The 26,511-nt window shown below is 42.0% G+C and overlaps 1 protein-coding gene across 1 annotated transcript in view; it reads left to right on the forward strand.

Moving 5' to 3' along the window:
* The window catches only part of LOC105568533 (mucin-12-like), a 187,141-nt gene that overhangs the window by 154,759 nt on the left and 5,871 nt on the right, over positions 1 to 26,511 (forward strand). Inside the window, exons 2-6 of the mRNA XM_012024274.1 lie at positions 11,177 to 15,042; positions 18,667 to 18,792; positions 19,305 to 19,415; positions 20,056 to 20,242; positions 25,830 to 26,011. Of these exons, the coding sequence (XP_011879664.1) occupies positions 11,177 to 15,042; positions 18,667 to 18,792; positions 19,305 to 19,415; positions 20,056 to 20,242; positions 25,830 to 26,011 (4,472 nt within the window). The remainder of the gene's footprint in view (positions 1 to 11,176; positions 15,043 to 18,666; positions 18,793 to 19,304; positions 19,416 to 20,055; positions 20,243 to 25,829; positions 26,012 to 26,511) is intronic.

A 26,511-nucleotide genomic window follows, 5' to 3' on the forward strand; every position in this document is an offset into this window, starting at 1 on the left:
TTATCTAACACACAATATTGCCTTATCAGCTATTAAGTGTTGCACGCCAACTTGTTAAATATTTTATATACGAGCTATTATATATACTTAGCGATTATTAGGGATTATTTTTCGTTTTTACGTACTATCTATCCCTCGTTAACTGTTACACAGTACTGCGCCATTACGCCAATAATAATCACGCCGCTATCTCGGGTCAGGTATCTGAGAAATACAGATAAATCTAAATTGCACACAGCTTTGCGCATCATCCTCCCCTCGCGGCGTCGTCCATCATATCTCTCCGTGTGAGCAACAGAAAAGAATCCCTGTCCCCCAATACGAGGGAGGCTGATATTGCGAATCGTGATGTCCCGCTGATGCACGACTATGATAATACGTGATATCCGGACGGAAGATCGCGTAGCGGAGTGTCTTGGCGTAAGGATCGCGCCTTACATTCGCGGAAGCGAAGTCAATGATCTTGATCCGCGATCGCGCGCCTCCTTTCGCGGGGGGAGAAGGAAACGAAAGGAAGAATCGATACGCGGAGAGTGCCTCTCGAGATCCCGCGGGATAAATCGAGTGTGGCTGAGATGAATTTTCGCCTCGGCGTCTCGGACGGTGGATGCGGAAATAACGCGTCAATTACGGCCGATGGGAAGAGAAGGAGGCAGAAGGAAGGAGGAAGGGAGATGCAATATCTTAAATCACGACCGTGTACATTAATTCCGGATAGTCGCAATTTATATGATTTATATTCAATCACCCGTGCCCTCGGGTGCTCGTACGTTACCGCGCCGATTTTTCGCGCGATGCCCCGACGCGGATTATTCGCGGCTACTTACACGCGGGCGCGATTCGTTAAGCTTTGTGAGGCAATATCGGGCTGAAGCAACGCGTAAGATGCAAAGGTGCGTTGTCTACTATATATTACCCATTTTGTTTTATGGATATAACAAGCACAATGTTCCATTGAAAGTTTGAGGTGGGTGTACAGTCGAACATGGTGAGAAGCAATAACCGAAGATTAATCACACGTAAAAGTTCCTTAAAAAAAAGTTTGTTTGAAATCAAACAAATTTCTTTGAATTTTGGCCTCGCTAAGGACTTTTGTTTAATTTCAAAGAAATTATTTCTTTACCGTAACCAACATTTTATTTCATCAAAACTGGAATTTCTCGGAGAATGCATATCTATTTTTTCAAATCTAGCAAATGTTTTAGTAGAAGTAAATAAAAATTTAGTAGAGTCAAAGAAACATAACTTCAACGTATCTCGTTTGTTTAACCTAACTAAATCTGTTTTCTGGGTGTATCTCGCCGCTTATTTCGATACAGTAATCAGTAATGAAGTAATATCAACCATGATAACGATAATCTTTATTGTAATAAACGTCAAACATGTTTGGAATAATGTTTCGCGTACTTAAAAATTATTTAATAATTTTGATATTGACTGAATTATTTGACATATTTTTTGATAAAAGTTAATTATCTTACGAATCATACCATACGAGTGACAATGTATTTTTCATGTTTGCCGTGTTTTTTGCACGATCAGTATCCTCGTGTACAAAAATATGCTAATTTTCCTTCTCTCCGACATCGCATCGGCGCGATCGCGTATTCGATCCAGGAAGCGTTTTGGGATGCGGTCGGCTACTTTTTACGAGCCTCAATTCGACCGTCCGCGTTCCATTGTTGCCTCGAGATTTGCATACGATTTAATGGAACATCGAGGAGCTCCATTGTGCGTTCCTGAAGATCTTACGTAACGGCACGGTGCACGATAATATCTTCAATACATAACTGTACGCGCGAGTTTGATTCGACGATACCGGAAGATTCCCCGGGCAATAGACGCGTAATCGTCGTAATTCCCGTTTCATCATCGCGATCATTTTCTTCGGGCACGTCTGACGTCCCAAAAGCGAATCCCCGTCGATCGATCGTATAACTCGCGTCGAAAATCGCGCGAAATTGCACGGACCGGTATATCGGAGAGGCCGCGCGACGCGCATAATTGAAGTGGTCCCCCGCAAAGTAGTTTCTTCGTGGAGCTCTCGGGTTATTGTTCCCTCTCGTGCAATTTCCTATGCGCTCTTGGGCCGCAACCGCAACTCCGAAAGTGCACTCGCGTCCCTCGTCCGGATCGATCCGCGTGCGATTTAATGGAACATCGGCATTATGCAACCGACCAGCCGCGCGCGCGATACGATCTCCGATGTACGCGTAATCGCGCGCGTGTGTGAGTCGCTATCTGGATTAATCGCGCGCGTGTTCGCGCCGCGAGTGATTTATGCGAAATGCACCGGGGATGACCGTGACCCTCTCTCGATCGGCACGAGAGATCATGGTCCAGGAAGAGCGGCGCGTCTTTCCTCGTCGCCTGTAAAATTTGCCAATCGCAAATTTCCGTATCATCGCGCTGTCTATATAGCAATCAATCATATGACTCTGCAATTATTCGGCGCTTAATGGCACATCACGTATATAATTTCCTCTAACATAATTATAGGATAATGGAGAATTAGGTTCTAATTACCAGCCGATCTACCAATAAGATAGCAGAACTGTCTATGTGACGTATGTTCTTACTTGTCGCTTATACTTAGTCGCTTATACTTGGCGCGAGACACTACCGTGTCTTTACTGTCACTACCGTGATTATCATATTTTATAACTTAAGAGAGAAGAACCTCATTTTCAAAGAGCCACATGATTCGAAACCAGGTTTCTCTGATTTCATTCTTTTCACAACTTTATACACGCTTAATTCTTTAACGGGACTTGTCAAACATTTCGAGAGCTATGACTCTCGACCGGTCGATGAGCGCCGTCTAGACGGTGATCCGTTACATAATTATCACAGGATTATGCGTGCCCAGTGACCTGAGTGTCCTCCGTACTCCGGTCGCGGATCGCCCGACGGAAACGGATGTACGCTTCACGAGGCAAATCGTTCGTACATAGATGTGACTGTATTGCAATTTCGCGGAAACTCTCGCTGCAGAAGATGCACTGAATCATCGCATCTCGATTCTTCTCAAGTCGTACCGATGCATAACGCAATCTTTTTAGCAGTTTTCATCTCTTGTCAATTTTATTTTTGTATAAAGTGGCATCATAAGAATATAACAAAACTAATGAAGCACGATTGTGACTTAGAAGTATTCGAAAAAACATGAATAATTTTATTTGTCACGTCTTAAAATTGTAATACTAAAATACTAAATGAGAAGCTTGGATAACATATAAATAATTGGAAAATATTTGTTATTAAGAACACAATTAAGATATCGCTGTATTAATTATTCTCGTTGAAATAAAAACACGTTAAGGGGTTAAGAGGCATCGTGTAAAAAAATGAATATCGCAACATACATCTCGCTAAGCTTCTTCACAGAACAAGCAACAGGTTTGCCTTTTTATGGTAATGTGAAACTACGAAGGCAAGAATTGACAGGCAGTTGCCTAACACGCGTCGTTGCGTACTGTCGATCGGCGCGGAAGATAATTCTGCGCGATCGCGGTAGCTCGTCGATCAAATTAATCTATGAATCAGCCATTCTTTCGGATGCTTTCGAGTTCATGACCGCCCGAGAGTGCGGAGTCCCGAATTATTCAGTCCCGAGAGATAGGAACGTCCGCGAAGAAATTAAAGCCTGTCCCTCTCGATCGTAATTGACGCGTCGAAAAGAACTATCGGCCACCTCGTGTGATCGACACTTTGTTCCAGCCGACGCGATGGTCGTTAAAAAGTAACATTTCGACCCGGATGTGGCATTTGATTCTCATCATTAGCTCCATCATTGCGCAACTCCCTTAGAATCGCGTAATTATCGATTCTTGAAAAACACCGTTGTTATCTAATTATCCAAATTCGTTAGGTGCAGCAATCATCGTAACGATGATAAAGTGTCATTTGCCATACACTGAGAGAAAAAAATAGTCATTTTTGGACCCAACCATATTTTTATAATTGCATGGACCAATATTGTGTTTATGAGAACTATAATATTGTTAGGTCAACCATAAATTACGTTGGAGGAATTATAAAAATATGGTTGGGTCCAAAAATGACTATTTTTTTCTCTCTGTGTAATGGCGACAATAAATTCACAAGCGACAACTATCATTTCTGCGACTGCGTTACATGAACATGCATATCGTACTATTATCTTTTTTGTGCCACTGACTTTACCTTGTTTAATTTTACACGATGAATGAACGAGCGAATTTTGGGCGGCAAACAGCCGCGAGATTCATCACGCGCGTTGTCGGGGATTTAATAAACTATCCATTACGTCGATCAAAATCGACAATTCGTAATTATCATTGTTACGAGCGTTGTCGCCAGCGGCAAGACAAACTGTCCGAGACAGATCGGAGACTGAATCGAGAAATCGGCCGACCGATAAAATTATTTCGGTCTCGCATCGAAGCGTATTGTTGCTCGTCGTGACTGTGTACGCCTTCACGGATCAGAAGACGACTCTCCCTGCAGATGATATCTGACTAGCTTTAAATAATGGGACCTTGCTGCGAGTGAGTTCGACGTTCCATGTCGTGAACCCGTAATCATTTATACTACATTCTCGACTCGTGCGAGTAATACGTTTCAGAAAAGATGAACGATTCCTTATATAAAATAAAACATTTATTTGAACCGAGAGACGAAAAAAAGGCGAATTTATATATATATATTTTTTTTCGTTATTCTCTTTAATTTTCTATAAAATTCTTAGGACGGTTCATCTATTTTTAATATGGTATTTTTAGTTATTGTTTATTGCTTTTGCAATATGAAAAAATATAATATTTTACGCTACCGCGACAAAAATGAAACTTGTTAAAGAAATCGATTTGTGCATTGTTTTTTTCCACTGAGAAATAAACCTAATTTACAAATGCATCGATGGTCCATCGTGCGGCTGTAGGACGGGACGGACGCGTTCTACCGAGCATTGAGTAATTGTCGTTTCATTTGCTATCGTCCTCGTACCTGCATGAGGATGCAACGCAATTTGCAGTTGCTCGCGAGAGGCATGCGAGGGAAGAGCGCGTGCTCGCGTACCTCGGGGCTTCCGTGTAGACCATTGATCACGCTGGATTAAGGAGATTTGTCGTCGCATGGTAGCGGAAGCGTAGGCGGAAAACGATTCTCTTTGTCGTGTCCCCTCGACGAGAGAAGCGAACATGCTCGGCGACTTCCTGTCTCGCCTCTGGACGCCGCATCCGACCGGCCGGCCGCTATTCGCAGCCACGCACGCCGCACTTTTTCCGAATTATTACTGTGTATTCATTAAACCCGCGGGTCTTGATTGCATCAAATTGCCGGAACGGACGATGCCGTATGAAACGGTTACATAAGGGTGCGCGCGATTGCGAATGTTTCGACCATTGGTGATGAATGGCGCGGACAATACTGCACGGACAATAGCTTCGCGCTCGCCATGAGCTACTTCGTGCGTCCGACTAAAGTTCATTTTAATTTTTTTTTTAATATTGAAACGCTCTATTTCCACCGCGAAGACATATCTCCGCAAAGCATCTGAACGAAGTCTCAATATGGAAATATATCGGGTTTTTTTTCTTCATACTCATATTTTTATTTGATGAAAGCGCCTCCGGTTTACACAAATCAATTAAATTCCGTATGTAGCACGTCTTAAAATAATTTTCTTTATTACAGAATATTTTACATAATAATTACAAAATTTATTTATACATAAAAATTATAAGAAAAGAAAGGAGAAAATGCAGTGCTATAGTATTGGAGTAATTGCTTCTTAATCTGCGCGATATAAGCTTAAAAAGAACTGACGAGATCTTATCTCACCGTTTGCGGATTCTGCGTTTATCATCGGCTTTCATTTCCGCTTTCATTCCGCCCAGCTTTTCCTGATTTGCAAGTCGGGTAGCATGCATATTGTTACGCTCGTTGCAGATTATTCTAGCACGATTAAGCTAGCTATTATGTGAGATACGCTTTTGTAACCGCCGCTTCGCGTAACACTTTTGCAGAAGTGTCGATGCCCGATATGCATTGCGAGGCTTACGATTGTAATTTTCAATCAACTCTATTTCAGAATGACAAAACAAAACGTAGCAGCAAAGATAGTCTATTTTACTTGTCGGTTTTCATTGTTAAGTTAATAATCATACTATTATTTTAATTTAAGCAGGTGGTAATTGAAAATTATTTTTAAATAAAATAATTTTAAATTACGTTAAATAAAAATATTATATGTTAGCGCAATTGATGATATATCAGGCTACCAACCAATCGTGACTCTGCCCTTTTCTTTTTCTATCATCGATCCGATGGGACTAAATGCTCGCGGGTATATACCGTAATATTGAGCCATTGCGCGAGTCCTCGTGACATCGAGATCATCGCCGGGGCCAAGGCTCTGTGAATAAAGCCGCAGATAATATTCATAGATACGAAGCAACCCGGAGGGTTATCTTCGACACGAGGGACTAACGCGACCCTAAAAATCCAGTCAACAAAGCGACCCCCCCTTGAAACGGGACATATAAATTGTGAAGGGCTCAGAGAGCAGTTCTCATTGGCAAACCGCTTCTCGAAGAAGACTAATACAACGTTAAGACGCGTTCTGTCATTGTTCTTCGTGCGCCGAGAGATGTATTATATATGTATAGAAAGATCTCGCTGCGCGTACACTTGGCACGAGACACTGCTCTTTTAATACAAGATTTTTAATTGATCTTAATAATAATTTTTTAAGACACTCGAGAAAGAGAGATTTAACTATCTAATTTTCCATCTCTAAACTTTAAAATTAAACATATGAGATCGACAATTAATTTGTTAAGAAAAATGTGAGATTAAACTTTCAAATTAAACACACGAAATCAACATTTGTTTATTTGTTAAGAAAGATACAGACGTGTAGTATTAATGAGAATTTAACGTAACTAAATATATTTTTGCGATTTTATTCAGATTGGAGAATATTTTTTTTACTCAAGTTAATCTTGTAAATTAAGTTTTATTAATAGATGTGAAAGATTTAGAAAAATTATCTTTAAAATCGAGTGAAGGAAGAGCAAAAATATTCTGTCAAAGATTTTCACGCGTGTCTGAATACTCACACATAGCTCGGATCACATCGTGTTACACGTGTATGCAAGGGTGACTACAAGCTTGAAATGTTTATCTGCTATTTATCTGCTGCAATCGCGCTTCGCTAAGCGGCATTAGGTTTCGGAAGCCGATGAAGAAGCGAGGAGTCGCGCGGCGGTATCACGGAATATCTTAGAGTGTATCACCTTTAATATTACATAATAGCGCTGGTGATAGAGACATATTTGCCATGTGGACAGACATATTATGACACCTTAAGCCGCAACCGCCACTTTACTCTCTAACATCTGCTAACTGCATCAGGAAACTTACTTCCTGTCGGCTTCACGTGCAAACTCCGCGCGACGCGATTATTAAGACTTATCAATTTTTATATCGTGCATGCAACACGCATAGCAGGAATTTTTACCATCCAGATGAAATGAGGGGTAAAACAATAAGTTTATCAATAAATCTGTACTGAACCCATATCGATGGTACAACGCAAAACTTCTGCAAGACTACAATTATTTCTGAATTATGAATGGACTGAAATTAAAATAAGTTAAAAACGGGAGGAGAATAAATGTGGTAATAAATAATAGAAGAGGTAAATTCATGTAGATTGCTTAAGCAGACGAAATTGAAACACTATGCGAGATTACGATTATTTGTTAGGATATCTCAGCTATAAAGTACGCCGTTCTGAGAAATAATATAAACGTAGAAACGACTTAAAGCTAATGTTCATGGAAAATACGTCAATTATTACGCAGCTACTATTATTTTATTGTTCTCGCAATCGGAGCTTCGACACGAATACTGCGTGAACACTCGATAATTTCACAGAACCGTGCTGGCAACAATTCCCCTCTTGGAACAAAGGCTGTTCGTCGGCGTGAGAACGCACTGCGTCGAAGATATGAAAATCGCACCGCGATGCACGGTGGGCGCGTTTGTTGCGATAACAAAAGAGGCATTAAGATAAAAAAAATAAAAGGTAAAGAGCCGAATTGTACCTCATAATGGAAGTGGGACAGTAAAGCGGTATGCGTGACTCGCGGTACCCGGACTCACGCATCTCACGTCGAATCTGGGACTGTTCTCGTGGTCCAGTCCGGGAGTTTGTGACACATCTCGGAGTCATCTCACGTGCCCGCATTGTAGTTCACTCGGGCAGTCAGCCAGCCAGCCAGCCAGCTAGCCAGCCAGCCAGCCAGCCAGCCAGCCAGCCAGCCAGCCAGTCCGCGGCCGTCAAGACTCGGGGGACCGGGACCCACGGAACAAGAACAGAAGCAACACTGACCTTCCTCATACACGTGTCCACATAAAATATTACGACGCGGTCACGTCCGCGACGACAATTCGCGGACTCGCGACAGTGGGCCTTGTCTCTCTATCCATCTTTCTCGCGCTTTCGTAATGCACACTGCGATTTTTGCGGTTACCTATTTTGAATCTAGACTAATTGTAAGTACAGCGTTTGTAGCACAGTACCTAGCAGATATTCAACATTTAAGATGCAATTATATATTTTTTTACTGTTCGTCAATTTAAATGCCGAAATTAAGTGGCATTTTCCGAATTATTATACTCGTTGCAGGATTCTCGGATTTCTTCGTTTTCTTGTTTGTCACGTTTCACGATCTCTATACTTTATGCCTTCTCGAAACTGGTGAAAATTCCGCGTGGAGTAGAAGGTTAGACGACAATTCCCGCGATTTCGGTCGAGATTAGGCAGACTGCATTATTCAGAGCTTGGGTTGGCAGGATACTCGTGTATATTTATAAGCGGGCTCCACAACGGGGCGGATTCCACATCGAGATTTGCACGTTCGGAATATCTGTTTCGTTGAAATGTATCTTTAAGATGTTGAACTGCACTTGTGGAGCCTGCAATGTCTCGGGGATTATTGTGACATACGGATTGCCATATGCACGGTGACAAGTTATTATCCCAGCAGTCAGAAATCTATCTTTACCATATATACAATACATATGTTTGAGTAATCTTTTATCGTTTCTGAGTAAGTCGAAGTTCAGAATTCAAGACGAACGTTTCAGCTCTCGCAACTTGAAAAGCTCTTTATGGAAAAAAAGAACTTTTACATATCTTCAAATATCACTTCTTCTCCCATAAAGTATTTTAAAGATTTCCCCATACAATTCTCTTATCCAAAACATATCATCTGTTTCCATAGTTACAAAAATATTCGCAAATCCCTACAGAGTTGTAACTTCTCAAAACGCATCGACGTTAAGTTTACAATTTCGAAGCCGCAGAAAACATTTTAACGCAGAACAATGTGCGTTGGATGGAGAATTGCGGATAAAAACCGAGCCGCCGTATGTCACAATAATCCCCGAATCCACGAGGCCCTTCTCACGGGGCGTTAGAATCATTCACGTTGTCGCGAAAGTATCTATTGAACCATTTTAACGAGCTGACAAGCCGAACTTTTACGTCGTTGTAAATTAAGTTCGTTACAGCTGTGTCGTCCCTCGTGGTTTTTGTCGATTCGAGGAACGTTCGCTTCGGGCGTCGGGCCCGCTTACGCGGACAATGAGAGAATAAATTCGTGACGCGCGGCATCTTCTCTTCTCAATCCTTGCCGGCGAGCTCTTAATGATCCCTCAGCGAAACATGTACGTAGAGATTATGGCGCGCGTTCTTCGGCATTTTGCAGTACGAACGAATTTCCGAAGCGAAGCGAAACGAGCAACGCCCATTATCTGCACGATATGGCTGTCGGCGGACGTTATTGTACCATGAGAAAACCGCGAGGAGCAATTCTTGGGCATAAGTACAGAGGAACGAGAAGCTCGCTCGCGAGTACGAAGCTTAAAGAAAGAGTTTATGTGTATATAATAACGTTGGACTGAAGTTTTTCATTTGTTATTTCTTATTTACCTAAGATTTTTTACGAGAGTCAATTCGCTAAAGAAAACCGACTATTTATTTAAAGCTTTGTCATTAAAAGTTTTAATCATATGTAAAAAATAACACATGGAGATATTGGTAACCATAGACTTATACAGGTGCGCTTTCATACGGGCAAGCTGAAGGACAGAGATCGTCCGTCTGTAATGCTGTTTTTCTTTTCACCAATCTCTTCCATAAAAGCTGCAGATGATTTCTCGAAACTAGAACTTGAACCAAATTCTAGCATCGTGGACACAGGAGCCTCAAGTCTATGAATATTGGTAACAGCGTGATGCTTAGGTGTTTTTGAACGAATTCGAGTGAGATGTCGGATCCACGAGCGCGACTCGGACCGTTTTTACAATCGCGACAGACGATTATTAGCGGTGCGCCTGTTGGGCACATGGAACCGTGAGGAGGTAACGGTACCGGATCTCTCGTACCCTCAAACCCACTTGGCCATTCGCGACCCTGAGGAAAACACCGTTACGTGAAGAACTTCTCTCCGCGAGAATTTCTTTCGTTTCGCACGTCGCACGCGCAGCGAATATAATTGAGAACTTAATTACGTTTGCTGTGTAGCGTGAAGAGGAGGCGGTCAAGTTCTTCCGGTTTTCACCGAGATCCCCTGACGAATGATGATTGCGAACGGCGATTCGCATTAATCCGTTCGTAGAAAATTCCCCTCTCCGTCGCCGGAACCGTGCGGGAACGAACCGGAACCTATAATCGCTTCAGTTACACATAGTATCGTTTCGCATGCGATCAATTAACATTTAGAAACCGCGTTTAAGACGCATTTCTTCAATGTATATCGTGGCGTAGTTAAGTATAAAGTGTAATTATCGCAAACAAGATGTATTAATTTTAATTTTCAATGGAAGCAAATGAAATCTTTACTTTAATTCCGAGAGCGATAATAACTCATAAAGAACTTTAGAATGTCTTGATGCTAAAATTATTTCTTATAAATAAGAAATATGTCTAAAGTAAGAAGAATGAAATTCAACGATTATTTTTTAACATTTTATTGATGTATAACTAATATCTACCTATATAATTATTCTTTTCCGCAAATTATCAAAATTAAATCTATGCCCTGTTATACATATATTAAATTTACTGGAGGCAAAGAGTGTCAGACATCTACCATGTCAGAGATTCCATCTTTGTTCGCAGATGCGTCAGTCACAGATCACCGTCGTGGACGCACATCCGTACATGCGGAACTGTCGTCGTCGAAGGCTAAACGCGAGCAGGCGCTACGCAACATTCTCACTGCAAGAAGGCGACAGCTTCTAAATCAACGCTTACATGATCCTACGACTCGGAACCTCTCGAGTCGTAGGCCACGACCTGGCGATATCGTCTCGAAGGATCTTCCAGATATCCTCGAAACCCAAGAGACCAGGCACGACATTTACGTCACAAACGCGCGAACGGAAGTGGAAGAGGAAACTCCGCCATCGTCGAGGAAATCAATCGAAAAAGTCGTTTCTATGGTCAATCTCGATGCCATGAAAGTAGAGGCGGAACCGCAAACCGCGAATACATTCAAAAACGAAGCTCTGTCGGCGTCGACGACCGAGAAGTACGAGAATGCTTCTTCGACGTTTTCTTCAATCGCTCCAACGCTGACTGTATTCACCAATCCAAAATTGGGAGACGCGGATACGCGCAAGAAGAACACCGTAGCGATGCCAGAGTCTTTGTACAACCACTTCCGACCAGTGGAGAGCAATATTCCGGTGGAAGATATGTCGCAGTTTCTTTATTTCGGCCAGAAACTTCAGCCGGACGCCCAAAACGTCACCAATAGCAACAACAATAACTCCGTGGAGACGACATCGACGAATCCGACCTCTTCTCGCAGAAGGTACTCCACAAAGAGATTCAGCGCGACGATATCCGCGCCGGTGGAGGAGATAATGAATGACGAGATGAATATTGCGTTGGAAACGTTAGAACGACGGACAATCGAGAAGAATCAGGTGTCGAGGATGAAAAACATGTTCAGGAGCTCGAGCAACGGGCTGTACTACCGGAAACCGAGGCCTACAGCGGACGTCGTATCCAACGTTATTCCAGGGAACGAGTCGAGCCCCGGTATTGTTAGCGGGTCAGAAACGAGGAGCGAGATGAATGCGGTAGATGAAAAATTCCTCCGCGATCGGGTCCCGCAAGAGAGAGGAAACGCAGCCCATGTCACCGAGGCGAGCACGACCCAGATACCGCGGCAACGTCAATCTGATGACGATGCCGAGGCGAGGATCACCGTGGAGAGTGCGACCGACGCGAAACTAACAAACGGGACGGACGGAGTCGCCGGGAGTCTTTCGAGGACAACGAACGATTTCGGGAAGGACAGCGAGAAGAAGGTCACCGAAATGAAGACGGAAGTAGGGAACGCGGACAAATCGGAGCACAAGTTAACGAGCGCCGAGAGAGCGGCGGCAACGCTGCAGAGAGCGAGCGCGAGGCTCCGTGAGGAATCGTCGACGCTACGAATCGTGGTGCCGGATGACAGCTTCGGGCTCTCGAGTTTCGCGATCGAGAGCGAGCGGACCCATCGGAATACCGTTAAACAGCAACCGGTCACGGATCCCGTCGCGGATCGACCGGTTCGCGCGTCGACCAGCGGCGATATCGCTCCGAAATCATCGCCGTCATCGACGTCGCCTCTGACGACGGAGTCATCAGCACCTGTCCTCGTTGACTCGGATCAACAGTCTCAACAGCAGCAGCAGCAGCAACAGCAACAGCAACATCCGCAGCAACACGTGTACGCCTATACGATAACGAACGTGACGCGATTGTTGCGCAACTACACCGGACCCGGATTAAGCGGCGAGGAGGAAAGGCGAGGAGAAGGTGGTGCTGTTGGTCATCGTGCTGGTAGCGGTGCCGAGATAACGAGCGGTGGACCGTCGCAGCAGCGGCCTCAGCAGCAGCAGCAGCAACCACCGCCGCCGCCGTCTTCTCCTCTTCTGCTTCCTCGTGCCAGCGATGGCAGTATAGAACCGGCACGAACGCCGGCGGGACTCAGTGCCGGCGCGACCATCGAGCCAGCCGCAGTCGCTGGAGCGTTACCCAGTGCTGTCGACGGTCTGGAGGGGGAACGAGCCAGGAAAGTCGTTCCGCAGCAGCAACGAGCGAGCAGCCAACGGACAGCAGCGACCTGGCCCTCGTCGCATTCAGCCGCGAATGATAGCGTTATCGCGGCGACGAGATCCGTTAAATCGCCAGAGGCCGGATACAGAGGATCGGTCAAGTGGAACAACACCAAGTCGCGGACTAGCGAGCAGGAGGGTGCTAATGATCGGAGATTCTTGCGGAAGAGCGCCAGCGCGGTGTTAAATCAAAGATCTACTGTCAACGAAGAATCCTCGTCCCTGACGGCGAGCAAGCGCCGCAGGGTGTTGACTTCTTCGAGCGGGGTGTCCTTTTTGAACGGTACCAGGAGGGTAAAGTCCGGCGAAGAGAAGATCGAGGGTGCTACGGATAAATTAGTGGCGAACGATCGATCGTCGAACGGGACGCGGGCTGCGAATCGCGGGAAAGTTTCGGACGATGAAGTGCCAGGTGCCGATTCTTTTCGGCAGGTTTCGCGTGCCAGCGGGGTGAACGAAGTGCCGAGTGACAGCAGTTCGCAGGAAACCACCGTCATGGGGATCTTGAATCGAAATTCGAGTGCGACTGACGAGACGGTGGACGCCACCGACCCGTCCGTCCTCGTTGACGCGATCGCGACGACGGAGCTGGCGAAGCCTCAGGTTCTTGAGGAGGATGTCGTTACGGTGTCAAGTTTAAACGATGAAAGCGATATCGAAAGCAATGTTGAAGACGATCCAAGTGCCGCGATGTCGAACAAGACCGAGAGTGACGTAAACGCAACGACGGACGACGTCGTCGAGACGACCGTGACAGTGACCGAGCAAGTCGACGAGATGGTCGCGATTACGACGACGTCGACGTCGACGACAACGACGACAGTGCCGGCGGCACCAGTTTTCCCGGTTACACCTAGAATACTGACGGAGGTGGAAAAGACCACAGTCGATCCGGAAGCTCACACTTTGATGCCAACGGACATTGCAAAGGAAGCGAACAATCTGGATCCATCAGAGATCCAGAAGAGGTATCGAGCTAAAGACGTGACGACGACGACGACGACGACGTCGACGACAACGGTTTCGCCGACTCAGACTGACACTCACGTGGATGAGACTTCGAGTAGAAAGTCAAAAGTCCTGCCTACCTCATCGACGCCTACGGTAACGGAGAACGGGAAACGCATGTCCGGCGAGAGATCGCCGGAAGTCAGAGCGCGTAATTTATCGGACAAGTCGAAAGACAAGGACGATGTGTTGCCGATCATGCATCTGTACAACACGTCGGACATCTTCAACGGCAGCGGGTCGATGGACGGGTTGGCTCGCGGCACAGAACGACCGCGGGTAGTGCTTCCGGTGGATTCTGAATCGCAAAACGAAGACAGTCCCGCGACGACGACGTTAACAGCGACAACGACTACGACGACAACCACGGAGAAAAGTCCCGAATTAATAGCGGCTGTCAATAACACGGAAATCAATAGAAGTACATCGACCACCGTTCCTGTTCCCAAGTTTAAGGAATCCACCGTAAATCCAACGAGTTCCCGGAAGGACAAATTTGAGGAAAATCGGGAGTCCCAGGATACTGTCGTCCCTTCGGTGTCGAAAGGCTCCTCTTTCGCGTCTGCGGCCAACAAAACGCGGTACAGGCCCGCCTATCATCACTCGATCCTGCCGGAGTACAACGGCACGATGTATCATCCCGGTGGGCTCAACAGGACGTTCTTCGAGACCGGCGAGCCGATCTCGGTGAGCCCGCGGGAATCGATGAACGTCAGTGAGGTGATATTGAAGCGGCACGACGGCGACGTGATCGCCACTCAGGAGACAGTCGCCGTAGTCGGCTATATCCTTGCCACTCTCGTCGTCTTTCCCATCGCCGTCGGCGTCGGGCTCATTCTCAGAAGACTGATACTTAGGAATCGTAAGGTGAGTGAGTTGGAGGTTTCGAGGTCGCTTAGCGCGCGATCGATTTAACTTAGATCGGGATTAGAAAGTATGCGCGAATCGCCGCGCCACGCTCTAGATCGATTCGTGATATTTCGTCTTTCTCTTTTCCGAGACGGAGTCTATATAGCGATTGGAGAACCGGTAGGCGCGATTTAAATCCGCTTAAATGTCGAAGACACGTGGCTGTTAGAGAGCTACTCGGAAGGAAAGCTTTGCGGATATCAGATATGATGTTTTAATAAAAGAATACGAGACTAGCAACACGTAATCTTTATCACTGAAAATATGTAATACGAAATATTGCGGGAATCTTTTCCTTAATTTTATTTTTACAAGGGATTTTTACTAACAAGCTGTGTTTCTGAAGTATAATTAGGTACCTTAATATCGATTCAAACTCAAGTAAGCTTTTCATGCCATCTCAATTCTTCAGTTCTATTGTGTTTAGCGGAGGAAAGTCCTCTATCATGAGATAGGATTCTAATACGAGATAGCAGGTTTTCAATGTCCAAATTCAATCACAAATCGTTTTTCGCAACGATTAGACGATCTAACAATCAATTTTCCACCAAACAGATTTCACTCCCAAGAGCAATAAATTTACGATGGAACCAACAGATGACGCCTATTAATTTAGCAGAAACTCCGCTATCGCGTAATGAGGGACTTTCTTCTATAACAGAACTTTAATATTGAATATTAACAGATGTTACGTAATTATTGTCAAAACTTTGTGAGAAAAATATTGAAGGAAGCAAAAATTCAGACCAATCGAAACTTATATTTCTCGATGACGTGAGCAAGGGACAAGACAGACATATCGCTTAATGACTTTAACAAACAATACAATATTCCATTTTGATATGACTCATAGAACACTATGATTTAATTGGAGATCAGATCTAGTCTCGAGTGTGGTCGCGAGATTATCATACCAGCGGAAGAAATAACGGCGGAGAGGGGAGGGGAGATGAAAAAGCGCCGCGTGCAACTCCGTTTTTAATTGATGCACACCGGGATGCTGAGGTACAAATCGTCGTTCACGCAGCAGTGCCACTTACGTACCGTTACACGGCATGACCGGGATTATCATTGCATGTAAGCGTATATCGTACGGCCATCGTATTAACAGCGACGTTCGTTATCCCGCGGAATTGCACTAACTTTTTGATAATTAGCGCGACAGCGCGCATGTTGATGATGTCTGAATCGCCGTTGTTATCGATCATTGCTGATCCAGAATGTAGCCTAGGTCCATAATTATCAAAATATACCGTCCCGAAGAGCCGCGTTATTTTAATTAAAACAGGTTTCATAATGAGACACCGCAAGTTTGAGAACTGAACAATAAAAAAAAATTGATAGAGGAAACTTCTCTATTATGAGATGGGATTCTAATACGAGATAGCAGGTTTTCAACGTCCAAATTCAATCACAAATCTTTTCTCGCAACGATAACACAATCTAGCAATCAATTTTCCACTAAACAGATTTCACTCCAAGGGCAATAAATTCATGGTGGAGCCAACATAATGACGTCTATTAATTTGGCAGGAACTCCGCTATTTCATATTAGGAGCCTATCTTCGAGATTGAAATTTCTATAGAATCGAATTTGTAATTATTACTTTTTCTCGCAACTTGCAAATTTCATGCCACGCGTTGTCGCGGCCGTGACTTCGTCGTAAATGAATATCAAACGCGGTCATCGAAGAACTCTATCGCGAAGACTACCTTCGCGATGATTCATGAAATGGTTAATAATCCCCTTCTCCTCACCCTCGACAATTACTACAAGTTCATTGTATGCAGAATAATCTCGGGATGATTCGAGCGCAGTATCTTTGGATGAAACGTGGCACGTTATAGTAATGAGAAAATGAACGCGCCGTTGGATAATGCGAAAATTGTTCGGCTCATTATCTATGATGATTCTTTTTCCGCGGAATTTTCCTCGGATACCCGACAAGAACGTTGCGTCGAAGGTCGAAAATCTTTTTATACAAGCCTCGTCGAGAGAATTACATCAGAAAATAAGAATATTTGTGCCAAACATTGCATTTATTATTAATTGTTACATCGATAACGTGCTTCCACCGAAATATTAATCGTAAATTCGTAGCTCGATATTTGTTCTTTGTCGTAATATTTTTTGGTGTACCACATTTCTATTGTATATTACAGTTTCTTATTGCGGAAATTCCATTTCTTACAAATAACAAGCGTTAAACATTTTTTGGTGTCAGAAGCTATAGCGGAATTAATGGTGCAAGCCACAAAATTTCCGGAAATGACATAAGCGAAATGCTTTCACGCCGGCGGGACATTCATAAATAATAACGTGAACATAAATTTAAATTTAATCTGACAGTCATGGAAATAAATCTGAATGGCGGTGTAAAGGTTTGCGTGGACGGTAAAAAAGGAGTACGCAAATGGGAGGAGGTAGAAAGGACGAGTACACACAGGGACCAAATAAATAAGGGGGATCGTTTTGGGACTCGCCCGAAGCCCCGATGTTAAACTCGAGCATGCTATGTTCTTCGAGATTGAAATTTTGCCGCCGACAAGCAAAGTTTTTCACACGATTCTCGCACAACATAAGCGATTCTTGGCTAGAGATGTTCTTCAAAGCAATCTGTGCATGATAATATGTCGCGTAATTATTGAGTTTTTATATTAATATTGATTTAGATTAATATTGATTAATATTTCCTTCATGATGACAAAGTAATCTCCAAATTTCCAATTTGCATTTTTACAAGTTAGAATGAGCAATTTCCAAATTTTTAATTTGCACATTAACTCACAAAGCTTCCTCTATGAGGAAGCCAAATTTGAATAGACAACTTGCCAAAATGCTAATGTTGCATTTTGCAAATTTCCAATTTGCACCTTTTAAATAAAAAACAACTTGCCAAAATGCTGATGCTGCGTTTTTAATATTGATTTAGTAAGGAAAACTCAAAACTCTCTGTACATTAAGAACTTCTTTATTAAGCTCAGAGCAATTACAGATGTACGAGGAAGAGAGAGAATAAGGTTAGAAACAGAAACAGGTGCAAGATTAAATTTTAAAATTAATATAATTTTATCGCTTTTCTATTTTATTACAAACATAAAAGAAATTATTTATAAACTTATATCAACTGTAAAAAATATAATGTAAGACAACACTCGCCTTTACATGATCCCTATATATAACATTACTCCCGTTGTTGCTATTCTCAATTAAAAATACTTCAAGATGCTCCGAAAAAAATCACACTTCAACGCGATTGTAGTTGATTTAACTTTTTCGAAAGCCACGATGGGCACAGTTGGTCATTATTTTTGTGTTATTTGCGCGCGTCTTTTTTCGCCATTGTAAGAAATGGCGTTGTATTTCCGTAAAATCGCGGTATAGTCGTCGCATTTTATATCAACCATATTATTCACGGAAATATTCTCGGGGCGCCTTGATCTGCCTCGCTGATCTTCATTGCCACGCGGCATTGCGCTTCCCAATTAAATGGGAGTGACGACCGATTCAAGCGGCTCCCCGACGCGCGTGCGAGCGGCATGTTGCATACACGTTGCGCTGACGTTGATTTGCTTATGCAGGTGCTCGAGGAGTCGGACACGTCATCGGAGATAAGCTGTAGGAAGGACGCTCTTAATCTCGAAAACGGCGACTTCAAGACGTCCATCGAGAAGGCGATCACAAAGCTACCGAGGATACAGCACTTGGTGAGAAATTAACGAACGTTCTGCATATTTAATGAGACAGCAGTCACATAGTAATTGTTTGCACAGCTTTTTCGACGCGATCGGTGCGTAATGCGAGTTTTTTCTCGTTTAAATTATTTAAAGATCGCGCAAAAACGTATTTGGAGTAAAAAACATACACGTTAATAGTGAGATATTAATTTTATCAATGCAATTTTTTTATTAACAGCTGTCTTCTCCGTCTTTTAGCCGAGGAAATAATTTGAATAAATATTTAGAGTTTGCATGTGAGACATAACAAATTGATTTCATAACGTTTCGCATAGGAATCGCATTACATGTAGAGAGCATAGACGTCAATGGAAAATCCCGGAAGTTCGTTTCCTTAACGCGGAAAAAAATTGTACGTTAGTGATAGGCGTGAGACATATTAATTCCAGACGACGCGTCTAACGTTTGCTCTCGTGCATGTGAATTAACGGCTATTTTTGGACAAATCTAAAGACTGCAGTTTAACTCTCGACTCTCCGCAGTGTCACGAAGCTGAGAAACCATCGCCACCGCCATCCCAAGAATCCAGATGGGAGTTTCCTAGAGATAAGCTTAGATTACAGACAGTCCTCGGGCAAGGAAACTTCGGCCAGGTGAGAATATACTTTCTGCGACATCCCTATAAAAAAGGGGAGCCTGTAATTCGCTGGGCTGTCAGGCTGATTTTATGAAACGCCTGAAATTTATACGGAAAACGTAATTCTCGCAACAAACGTAGTGGTCCCTTTTTCCGATATTCCTCCTCAAGCGATTTTGTTTACTCTTCTGCATGTGCAATTCTGTCCGCATTGTTTCAATAGTAATAACAGCTTTCGATATGTGCGATTTGACCGCCGTACCTATTTATGAAATACAATAATGAGTAGTTGGCGTAATATTGGTATAATTGAAAATCAATTATGCGAAAGTGATTGTGGGAAAACTTGTGGAACGTGTAATCTATCGCAATAGATTCTTTCTAGTAACAAAAAGGATCAGTGATTCAGTGTAATTGTTTCCCATGGTGAAGATTACAAATTTTCCAAAGTATCGTGTCTCTAATGGCGTAGATCAGACGCGAGGAAATTGGAAATTATGACTATAAAATTATTTTATAAAATGATCGTCGCTATTATTTAAATTAAATACATAAAAAAATGCAAGAGTTAATTATTTGTTTATCTTAAAAAGGAATCAAATATTTTTCAAGTTTCGTTAGTAGATATTTGAAATGTGATTAAATTGAATTGTTAGGTGTGGAAGGCCGAGGCCGATGATTTGACAGGTCATCAAGGCACAACCCGATTAGTGGCAGTAAAAACAGTCAAAGAAGGTGCTTCCGATCGAGAGAAGGAAGATTTAGATCGGGAACTCGAAATCATGAAGCAATTGGGCAGCCATCCAAACGTCGTCACGCTCTTAGGTTGTTGCACCGAAAAAGGTAAATTGTACATAACATCGATTTATTTATACCTTTCATTTAATTTTTCTACGATGAAAACGTAATGCAGGAATTAAGCGTATATATATAACATACTTTTTAATACAAAAATTAATTTTTGTATTAAAAAGATGCGAATAATTTTCTAGTTAATTTAATAGATTAGATCGTTAGACATTTACTCATGTCCTAATTAATGTTTACGATTTTACTACAAATTTCCTTGAAAAGTGGCATACCTTTACAACTTGAAAAATAAGAAAATAAGATTGATTAATCTAATAACCAAGATTTCTCAAACGTAATTGCACGAAGCGTCCAACCGAGGGTCGTATTATCTTTTTTCAATTAATGAAAAATTGCTTCCATCTTGATTCCTACATACGTTGCGCATCGTACAGTATAATCAACCGAGGAGAAATACACCATATGGCATCGACACGTACCGACGGTGCGACACGCATCGCGCAATTCCCGTGGAAACGCATCCTCGCGCGGTGCCTATTTCGATTTGCATCGGCGAACAATCGGCGCTGCACCTGCAGCTGTACCCAGTGAATCTTCCTCATTACCGTCACTTATCTACGACCTTGCATGTCGCCGCTCGCGCACGGGCCTTGGCAGCGTACACTTTATAAAAACCGATGGTGGTGTTTTAAGTGCCGGCACTTCGACGCAGAATGCACGGATCGCCGGTATATAGTAATTAAGTAATCAAGTCCCGCCGAAGAGAGGTATACAGAGATAGAACCGCGTCTGGATTGCGACTCCTCCAATCGGGTCGCCGCCGCCGCCGCCGCGATGCGCCCGCGATGCTTCTTCCACCAGTCGTCCTTGTGGTTTAATCGAAATTCGCGGACGAGCAGTGAGTTGGCGACCTAGCTCATTATTCAGACTATTAAAATTTCCGCGAACAACGTATCCCGTGCAGTTAATAAATAATTAAATATAATAAAATGACAAATCTCTATCGCTATCTCGTCCCACTCACGCATGACTTTATTCACTTGCAATTCTGAGACTCGCCGAAATTATAACTGCCTTGAAAAAAATTTTTATCGCTTCTCTAAATCACTTATTTACATAGACAATCGATAATTTGCGCGTGTAGAATGTGCAAAATGCACTTTGCGTATTTTATTGTTGTCGAGTGTCCCGTTCATATGATTTAAATGGTTGCATAAGAAGACAGTTGGGTACACGGGAACGATTAAACGGTCAACGTGAAAATGTTTGTCTTTACTGCGATTGTACGCGCTTGGACGATAAATTAGACAGCCATTATGATAATTGCGTGAGAATCGCTTTGTCTCGCACAGGCAGATTTATCCGTTTCGTTGTGTCGTTATCTACGCCATAATTGCAGTTAACATCCACAAACTTGACAGCTGCAAATTAAATCGTCGTGTAAACAATTTATATATTATGTATTTTTCCTGCAATGTTGTGTCTTTGACGTTAAATCAGAATAGTCTGTTTCGAAATCTGGCTTCATGGACGTAAGTGGAGTTGTTAATATTTTTTAGCCAAATCAATTTTCCACTCGATATGACGCAATTGTTTCCTCATACGAATCACATAAGTTTGCGTAAAAATATCAGCGATTGCATCTGTTTGCAAATAAAAGTATAATTGATGCGCGCGGATGGCTCTCTGTTATTTTATCGTGTCTTCATTGATTAAAAATTGCAACATTCTGCTTCCACAATACCGGATCAAGTAATTGAAGAAGCTTGATGTGCTGAGGGATCATTATCGAAAGCGTACGCGCAACGAATCGGCAAATAATTTCCTTACGGATAAATGAATTACTTATACTCGTATGAAGATTGATCTTTATTACGAAACTGCGAAATTAATTACATGTTTCTAGAATTTTAATAATATTCCGCGTAGAAAAGAAACATACGCAAAATTCTGTGTGCAGTAAATAATTTATAAAACTCTGTTAAAAATATATTATTTCACATGTGCCATTTAACTCTATATCTCTTATACTCTTTACGCTTTTCTATCAAAATAATTTTAATCAAATATACCGTATTGTATATGATAATATCTCAAATTTAAACGCAAAAGATATGATAATTATTATTTCTGAAATCTTACGCACAGTATTGCGTGCGTATTACTTTTTATTCTTGAATTTAACAATTGACGTACGAAAAAAATATTTATTATAGATTGAAAATTAATTCATTGAATTTTTTTACGAGGAATTTGCGGTAGAACCGTCCAAAAAGTTGAAGCAATTTTGAATGTGAGATAGATCGAGATGAATCACGGAGAGGCAGAGACTATAATACGTCTGTTCTTCCACGCACTGTTCAGTATCGTCATTCTCATCGTTCGTATAAATTTCCATATGCATCTTTGCGAAGTGCCTGTTCGCGGCACAATACGTTTATTAAGTAGGTATCCTCGCGATACGGCCGTACCGTTCGCGGAAACTAAATAAAAAGGCGAGCAACGATACGATCCGAGCAGATGGACTCATTTAAGCTTGACATTTCGATGGCATTATTTGTTTCAATTAATGAAGTGTCGTCAATTAATAATCTTTTACAATAAATCAACTGTTTTCTACCCTCATGAATAGCGAAATAAAATGGGATAGAGCTAATGAACACTTGAGCATTGAAAAAGATCATTTAGGGAAGATGGGCGAGAAATAAACTCGGCAAGGAAAGATGTTCGTTCAGTGAGCCCGCAATCGTAATGATAAAATACTCATCGTGGGCGCAGTAAAGGTCAAGATAATTGCTGTGGCAAATCGCGGACTTTAGAGGTGTGTCTGCGTTTCGGGCGTCGCTGACGCACCTCAAGGTGTGGGCCTTAAAGGGTCTCTCTGCAGCTTTACCCTCGCACAATGGCGAACGTGGAAAGTTCCTGGCGGTCCAGGAACGCGAGACGAGCCACCGTATAAAATTTACGACATTTAAATTTCGGCCCCACCGCATTTATCGTTTGCGGCCACGTCCGAATTTCTTTCCGGCGACGTTCGTCAAAGGAAAGTCTTTTGACCGTTTTACGATCGCCGTTCAGACGAAAATAAACCTGATGTCGAACAGTCGTTCCTCGGCTAAGAAAATTATTAAGGGGGCTGAGTGTAGATATATTACAAGTTCGACAAAGTCTCATATTTCGAATAAATTGAAGAAAATTTTTTTTATTTCGTCGATTTTAGAAACACAAATTAAACTGATTATATTTTCCTCCTTATCGCGTGCATTAAATTCTCGCATTAACGCCTGATGAAGACATCATCAGGATTGTGTTAAATTTTTTTATCGTAAAGCAATTTCCTTTTTGTCTCAAAAAATGCTTCGTATTCGATAAAAATGACGAGCTTCTCTTATTTAGCCATCATTCGTATTTTTTCTTTCGACCCTAATCAAGTTTCGGCTTATTTGCTTTCACGACGTATGAAATAGGAGTAACATTAAGGAGCGGCATTCTTTAAAACCTGCGATCTCAGGAACGCAGTGTGCGAATCTTCTTTTTAGCACGAGTTTTTCATGCGTATAACATTCTGGAAGTTTAAGAGACTGATAGCACGGCTAGGTTTAGATTTTACATTTCGCTGTGCGACGAAACTTGTCATTAAATGAGTTTCTGATATTTCGCGTTATCTTCATCTCAGAAACGAATTGTCCTCAAATTCACGGAATCAATTGTACGTCATTGTAGATACTTTGTGATTTAAAAACTCGATTTGCGTCGAAGTCTCCGATGCCAGCGCGTTTATAACTTTGTTTACAGTCAACTATCTCCGAATAATTTGCATATGATGTAAAATTAAAAAGAGACTCGAGAGAAACTCGTTCCAACGCGTCGGTCTGTATTGTCGCTTCGTCGTTTCGCGAATGCGTTCCTATCAATATTGCACGCGCAAAATATGATCTACGTGAAAATGAAACGTGAACGATACCACAGCCCACGTATCGCCGTTCCGCATTCGTATTGCTTTGCATTCGTCACGGCTATTGTATCTTGCGCGTGCCATATCGATCGACATAGGCGCGGATCCGCGATTTTTGCGACGGAAAAGTTGCAATGTAGAATTTTAAGTGCGAATTCAACGCGCATATTTGACAATGGACCTTCGACATATTATGCTAACACGATAATAACTGACATTGCGCTTGGAATGCACTTTTTTAATATAAAGCTTTGCTTTAATTCCACATTTTTTATTGCAATTCTCTATAGCATATTAGTTACATGGATAATATATATAAATGTCCGAAACCATTGATTTTCATTGTTAACTAATCGATCACGCGGATGAAGGTAGAAAAATTAGAACTTTTTAATTTTTAAGAGTGATTTTGCACAATAATTTTGTAAGATAATCTTTCTCGTCTTTCTTTCAATAAGTTCTTGCGTAATTGGAAGTTTAACAATGACCTTTTTATTTGTACTTTTCCATTTATCGACAATTTCTGTCGGATTTAATTAAAGCTTACCGATACGACGCTCGTGTATAGGCGTGCAGTATAGCATGGTAATTGCGACACAACTTATTCAGCGCAGTGTCACGATACTAAATTGCTAATACACGTTTAATAACGCACGACTTAATACGATCGAAACATGCATTGTAAGCATTACGTTTAATCCACTTTGAGAAACATACTGACGCAATTAATTCGGAGCGAGGAGTGCGCGATACATACGCTACTTGGTGAACAAGAATTATTAGGGAGAATGTTAATATCAGCCTAATATGAGAATTACGATTCGACACGCCGACAAAAGTGGCTCCATAAGTTACAATCAAGCGCGTACTACCTAAGCGAGGGCTGTTCCAAGTGTTCATCTCTTAAATTACGAACGTAAAATATTTCTCCAACATCCTCATCGTGTGTTTCGCTAATCACCCGTATACCGTTTTATAGTGTCGTCGTTACGACGAAAGCATTGCAAGTAGATGTAATAGAATTCAATAAATTCTACATAAAATGTAATTGCAATAAAGCAATTATTAAATATTGAACATTCGAAAATGTTACTTCGATGAAATGTGACATTTAATCAATAATGACAAATAACTGTACAAATTGCAATTAATCCTTTTTCTCGGATATTAAATATGCGATATTTAAATGAATTATTTAATTCAATAAAATTATAATTTTATGACACAGAGATTCATTTACATATTTGCAATTTAAGCGTGTCAAGAAGAAGATTACTTTAACGTCTCTTACAACTACGTTGCAACAAAGATCGTGCCAATACAGTCGGTAAAATTCGACCTTGGAAAGTATAACTGATGCCTGAGAAAATGCTGTTTTTCTCTACGCACACGGCGATGTTTTCAATTTATTGGACCGCGATAAAGTGTGCCTTGAATGGTAAATCGTCATTGAAGCAAATCCATGCACGCGGCGCACCTCGTAATTCTACGTTCGCTTCGTCCCTTAAAAATCGCGTTACTCATTTGAATCATGAGTAAGAGTTGATGAATAAGAGCTATTCTTCGTTGATGCAGATCCCCTTATTCGAAACGCACCAGCGATACGCTCCAATGCGTTTTTCCATGAATGAACATAAACGGTTTAATGATTTTCTCTGATTGCAGAGCCTCATTATCTCATACTGGAGTACGTCATGTACGGCAAATTGCTCGCGTACCTGCGTGATCACCGCACCAGACAGTACTTTTACAACTTCAGCGAGGATTCGGCGGCCTTGACATCTAGGGATCTCACGGTTTTCGGATATTGCGTGGCCAGAGGCATGGAGTATCTTGCATCAAAAAAGGTACGAGTGTTTTCAAGACAGTTCTCAGTATGAACATTGGAGTTTATCCAGATTTAACCGTTTTTCTCTCTAATAATACAATTAGATTGAGAATCAGTTGAATCTCTGTTAACTTCAAAGTTCGTGGGAGCACCTGACATGTTTTAATTTCCGCATTTCATATTTATGAACGCAAAGGCTTCTTTCCCATACGATCTGCCCGCATAGAATAACCAACATTCTATTTCGCTTTCCTTTCCGACTTTCTTCGGCGCGCGTGATGAGGTTCATTACAACTCCATAAAAAGAAATCGAGAAAAGACGAATCACAATAAATTTCATTACAATAATTAAAAATTTTATGGAATTGATGCGTCCAGTGTACATCTTCTCGTTTTTGTGCACCTTTCTTTGATGTTCTATAATTTCAAAACTTTCTTCCAATTCAATCACTAGGCTATTATAGTATCATATTAATTTTTTGATACATTTTTATTCAAGATATTTACTTGTAAGTAAAA

Source organism: Vollenhovia emeryi, unplaced genomic scaffold, assembly GCF_000949405.1.
Source record: "Vollenhovia emeryi isolate VEMERY1.0 unplaced genomic scaffold, V.emery_V1.0 DF939128.1, whole genome shotgun sequence".
In the NCBI taxonomy this organism is placed as follows: domain Eukaryota; kingdom Metazoa; phylum Arthropoda; class Insecta; order Hymenoptera; family Formicidae; genus Vollenhovia; species Vollenhovia emeryi.